Source organism: Cervus elaphus, chromosome 14, assembly GCF_910594005.1.
Source record: "Cervus elaphus chromosome 14, mCerEla1.1, whole genome shotgun sequence".
Taxonomy (NCBI): domain Eukaryota; kingdom Metazoa; phylum Chordata; class Mammalia; order Artiodactyla; family Cervidae; genus Cervus; species Cervus elaphus.
Window position 1 is genome coordinate 81,674,984 of NC_057828.1, and position 5,751 is coordinate 81,680,734.

The 5,751-nt window shown below is 41.3% G+C and overlaps 1 protein-coding gene across 1 annotated transcript; it reads left to right on the forward strand.

Moving 5' to 3' along the window:
• Window positions 1–2,572: 2,572 nt before the first annotated feature.
• On the forward strand, window positions 2,573–5,688 carry LOC122707786 (serine/threonine-protein phosphatase PGAM5, mitochondrial-like). Its single transcript, XM_043923647.1, has 2 exons — window positions 2,573–2,632; window positions 3,962–5,688. Exon 2 carries the CDS (start codon window positions 4,203–4,205, stop codon window positions 4,884–4,886), a length of 684 nt encoding a protein of 227 aa, XP_043779582.1. The 5' UTR covers window positions 2,573–2,632; window positions 3,962–4,202; the 3' UTR covers window positions 4,887–5,688.
• The last annotated feature ends 63 nt before the right edge of the window (window positions 5,689–5,751 follow it).

Here is a 5,751-nt window from a genome sequence, read left to right on the forward strand (position 1 = left end):
AAATGCTGGACTAGGAATTCACATTAGGGTAAACCAAGAGATTGTGAAGGTGTAAGGAAGTATAACTTATTTAATTCCTTAACGGAGGATTATAGAACTCTATGTACATGAAGTGAATGTAAGTCAAATAGTTTAATTGAGCCACATTCTTACTAGAGTGATGAGCTTCCACCCCACCCAATGTTAGTTCACAATTAAATCCTGCAGTCATCTGGCCTCAGTGTCTGCTTCCTGCCATCCAGAAAGAAAAGGTGAGGAAGTCCCGACAAAATCATTGTTTTTCTTTTTTTGATTTGTATTTCATCACAGGGCTTGGCAAAAAGAGAGCCTAACCTGTGTTTAGAGTTCCACCCCAAGGCTTGCTCTGGCATGTTACATGTGTTGACAAACTGCTGATTATGTCCAACAAAGGACAATGATCTGCACTTCACTATCTGTTGCTTGAGCTGGAATAGTAGGCATCCCTTTAAGTTCAGTCCTTCATGCTGAAGTAGGCATACCTGAAGCAGTAGCATAAGAGGAACACGTTTATCATGTAGACCTCGCATCCCATGAATTTGTAATAATTTTTCAGTTATACCCATCATCATTGGAGGAACTGGCTTGTCCCAGTAATAACTGGAGTACCCAGTATAACAGTTCCTTGACTTATGAGTACTTCTTCCAATGTTCTTTCTCCTACTTCGGTCATGAACAGTAGAAGTTGATGGCAGCGGTTACTGAAATGTATATTGATTCCTAGGTGGTCCAGTTGGTAAATAATCTGCCTACCAGTGCAGGAGATGGGAGTGATGTGGGTTTGATCCCTGCATCAGGAAGATAACAATTCATACACTCGTTTTACGTGAACAAGTTGGATACTCATGAGTTTTTTCCTTCTGTATACAGAAAAGCAAATGCTGTTTAAGGACACTGAGAGAACCCTCATGTTGAAAATCAGATCTGTATTGTGAGCAATGCTTAGAAATCCATGAGTTGAAGCATAGTATTATGCCTATCATCCTTGTAGTTCCCTCAGTGAAATATTTTGAGAAAAGCTCTTCATTCATGGTATAGATTCATGAAGAAGCTAAATAACAATAATCCTTTATGTTGACAACTGTGAATTTAAATCTCCTGTGAATCATATGTGACAATCACACATACGAACATGATTTATTAGTATTATATCAATATTTTTAGTCCTATTGTATTTCAACTAAAAATATCAATATATAATTGTACATGGAGTCAAGACATAAAATCAGTGCAAATACAAAATATTCTATCCTTTGAGAAAGGGAACAAAAATTCTATGTGCTTTGCTTATTGCATTTTTATGTTTTAGATCCTTAAGTATTTTATTCACCACACCCAACTGAATGATTAACAAATCTTCAGAGAAGAAAGGATCATTTTTCTTTAACAATGAGTAGTTCAAGTCCTCTCAAAGCAAAGTCATAAGTGAGTCTAATTTTGTGTGAGACCATGAAAACTCAGTGTTTTATTATGCTCGTGCTTATGACGGGAGGTCTGAGAAGGTACTTCTGAAGGTTTATTCATACCAGTCATTCTCATATTTGTCGAGTGTTTAAAGATTTAATCACTGAGGTGTTGCTTCTACACTTGTACTAGGCTGAGTAGCAACATGCCCTTTCTCCCTAAGTGCAGTAGAAGTCTTCCCAACCTGTCTGTCTTCTATCCTCTGGAGTATGTATTCCTTGAGCTCGCCACAGCCTAGTAGATGGAAATCATCAGGATATTCTGGAAACCGTTTTTATTGCAGTCTCTTCAGGAGGTTACAACTGCTGCAAACCTCAGGATTTTACAAAGCACTTTTTACAACCTCAGATGAAGGATAAAAGTCAACACTCGTGACAGACACAGGTTTCCAAGGCCTGTACATGATTGTTGGTTTTGCTTTCGTAATCATCCTGTTTCTTAAACCAACTAAGATGTCACTGTATTTTTTTTTATCATCATTTTATCTTTGATGGTTTTTAGATCTATTACGGATTTTCCTATATATCTTCACTTATTGGTGAGGGTCTTATGTTAATAGTAGTTACTTAAACTGACTTCCAGTCAGTTAGCTGTGGTAGAATAGGAAAAAGAATGACCAACTGTATAGTATTAATATTATGTATTAATATATAATTAGTTTTATTGTTTGCAGTCATCCAATTCTAACTTTCTGAAATAAACATTCAGAAAAATCACGTCCTTTTGAATGTCCATTTGACTGTATAGGAGCACGGCAATGTTATTACATAAAATTGTTTACAGTTTCCATTACATTTCTCCTGTTTGATGTAGGTATCAGCCTTTGGTTCTATCACTAGCATTACAAGTAAAAAAAAATAATTAGAGCTCCTATGGTAATTTTACTGTTAGCAATAAGTATAGCGTAAAGTGAACACAGAAGAAGTTAGAGTAGACCAAATACGAAAGTTAGTTTAAAAGAAAACATACAAGGTTGAATGATTACGGTAGGATTAAATTTGTAGTTATGAAGTTCCTTTATTATTATTCTGTCCTTTCAGTTTCCTTTGCAGGGTGTTAATGTGCAGATTCCAGTACTGTGGCTACAGCGAGTAATGCTGCCATTATTCATGAGAGCAACTCTACTAAGTCAACGCTTGTGTCACTCAAGGTATTTTAATACCTATTATGTTAGTAGTAGTTTGTAGTTTGTGAAGTCACATAAGTTGTATTCATTCAAGCAATAGTATGAAACAGCTATGGCATCAATTATAGATGTGAATAGATATAGAATGTGAATCCATTTCACTGTGACAAGTTATTATTGAAGATATTCTATTAATGCCAGTAACACAGCTGTGCAGAAATAATACAGTGTTTATGAAGAAAGCAAGATTTACTAATTTGTTTTATTATTCTATTTCTTTTAAACTGATTTAATGAGAACAGGCTTAACTTTTCATTAACTTGTATGACTGTCAGCAGTTTGACCAACTTGAAGAAGATGCCTCATTCGTAGTCTTCCTCATCAACTCATTCCATCTACTAGCTTTAAAATCATTTAGTACAGAGGTCAAACACTGTCTAGGTCTTAATCCAGTGTTTTGTTTGATTATCATGCAGGATCATTTAAAAAGTAAAAGTCTGCCTGTATGAGTTAGAGCTCTGATCTCAACAGTTCATGTAGAAGTTTCCACTGAGATGTATAGTTTTTGCACAAATGTTACTGAAATTTGTGAATGTGGTATACCGCGAATCACAATAAGTGTAAACAGCTTCATATGCTACTTATTTGAAACGACCACTACTAATGACATTCTCATTCATTTGAGGACTGAATATAGCCAACTTAGGCTGTGTTTACCAAATTGACTTTGAAGGATTCTTCACATAGTCCTTCATCGGCCCATGGCACTTGTCAGATTGAAGAAACCCTTGCTACACTAAGGTTGTAAACACATATAGTCATGTTTTGTTTAAGATTTTAAAGTCATTCTTCAGTTTTCTTTGAGGAATGGTTCTGTATATACCACGTGGATCCCCAAATCCACTGATGTTCATGTGTCTTGGGGCTTCCCAGGTGGTGCTAGTGGTAAAGAACCCACCTGCCAAAGCAGGAGACATAAGAGATATGGGTTCGATCCCTGGGGCAGGAAGATCTCCTGAAGGAGAGCATGGAAACCCACTCCAGTATCCTTGCCTGGAGAATCCCATGAACAGAGGAGCCTGGTGGGCCCTAGTCCATGATCCCAAAGAGTTGGACACAGTGTAAGTGACTTACTACAGCATGTGATTCATTGTCATAGCTAATATAATGGAGATGACATGGAAAGAAGTGCCAGCAGGTGAAAGTCAACACTCACCACTTTTAAACTTTGGAATTTATTACATTGTTTTACGTCCATATTTGTATGACTTCATAGTTAGAGAATCTATGCATATGAAGGGCTGATTGTGTTGTATTTATGTTGAGGGAAGATTTATTTTTATGTGGTTTCAGATACAGGTCCCATTTCATTCGTATGCATATGTATGCTCATCACTTTTCATCATTTTTTGAAAAGACGATTGTTTTGAAAGGTTGTTGCCTAACCATGAAAGATGCTGGGATTCTTGGCCTCCTCAGGAGAAGAATTCAATCCGGGGCCAGTGATGAGGCTTGATCACTCAGAGCTTTTGTATCACAAAGTTTTATTAAAGTATAAAAGAGCCGCGTGGGGTCGACGCGGGACTTGACCGGCATGGCGTTTCGGCAGGCGCTACAGCTGGCGGCCTGCGGCCTGGCAGGGGGCTCGGCCGCGGTGCTCTTCTCGGCTGTGGCAGTGGGGAAGCCCCGCGCGGGCGGGGACGCGGGGCCGCGCGTGGTCGAGCCCCCCGGCGTGGGCGGGGGCCGCGCGCCCGGGGCCCGGCGTCTGGGACCCCAACTGGGACAGGAGAGAACCACTGTCCTTGGTCAACCTGCGGAAGAAGAGCCTAGAGCCTGGAGAAGAAGAGCTGACATCCAGGCTGGACCACTGCAAGGCCAAGGCCACACGCACATCTTCCTCATCAGGCACTCCCAGTACCACGTGGACGCCTCCCTGGAGAAGGACCGCACGCTGACGCCCCTGGGTCGTGAGCAGGCTGAACTAACTGGTCTGCGACTTGCAAGCTTGGGGTTGAAGTTTAATAAAATCGTCCATTCCTCCATGACCCGTGCGGTAGAAACCACTGACATCATCAGTAAACACCTGCCAGGCGTCTGCAAGGTCAGCACAGACCTGCTGAGAGAAGGCGCCCCCATCGAGCCCGACCCCCCTGTTTCTCACTGGAAGCCGGAGGCTGTGTATTATGAAGATGGAGCGCGGATCGAGGCCGCCTTCCGGAACTACATCCACCGGGCAGACGCCAAGCAGCAGGAGGACAGCTATGAGATCTTCATCTGACATGCCAACGTCATCCGCTACATCGTGTGCCGGTGAGGGGTCCTGCTGGGTGCCCTTGGCCCTGCTCCCCCTCCTGCCTGCCTGTGCCTCCAGAGTTTCCTCCAGGTCCAGCTGGTGGTCTGGTAGAGTGGCTTTCAGTCCAGTTTTCTCATGACTGTGTGTTTTTGGTGGGAACAGACCAGACCAAGTGTCCTTCGTCGGCAGTCTTTCCTGGGCGATGTTGTGGTTGCTTGGTTCAGGTGCTATGCGCCGGCTGTTCACATTGCGAAGTCATAGTTTATATGCCAACACCCCGTTTCCCTGACATGCAGTGACTGGTTTGGCACCTGTCGCTGGATCATGCCACTGTGGTTACTCAAAAAAAAAAAAAAAATTATAAAAGAGAGAAAGCTTCTGACATAGACATCAGAAGGGGGCAGAAAGAGTGCCCCCTACTCGTCTTTAGCTGGATGTTATATAGCTACTAGCAGTCTAGTAATTAGAGAAAGGAATGGCAGCAGGCTGCTCATTCACAAGATACATGGAGATGGCACCAGGTGAGTCATCCTGGGCCATAAAACGATTGACATGAGCAAATATATAGCTTCATTAACATAGATTAGGAGAAGAATTTATGAGTAAAGCATATTGGCTTGTCAAGTCAGTTCTGAGCCTTTAGGCAGAACCTACTTGAAGATAGTGTCTAGGGTAAATACATAGTACATTCACATAGCTTAAGGCAAACATTTCCATAAGAAAAATGCCTTGGTTAGCTCAAGATTTGAGAAAAGTTAAGTTCAGGTGGAACCAAGTGTCATTATAGCAACACAGAATTTTAAGAAACAACCTCTTTTTAAATTTGTATAGAGAAGGGGAAAAAAGATAA

Coding starts and splice junctions, on each gene's coding strand:
- LOC122707786 (XM_043923647.1), top strand. CDS start 4,203: ATGGCGTTTCGGCAGGCGCTACAGCTGGCGGCCTGCGGCCTGGCAGGG.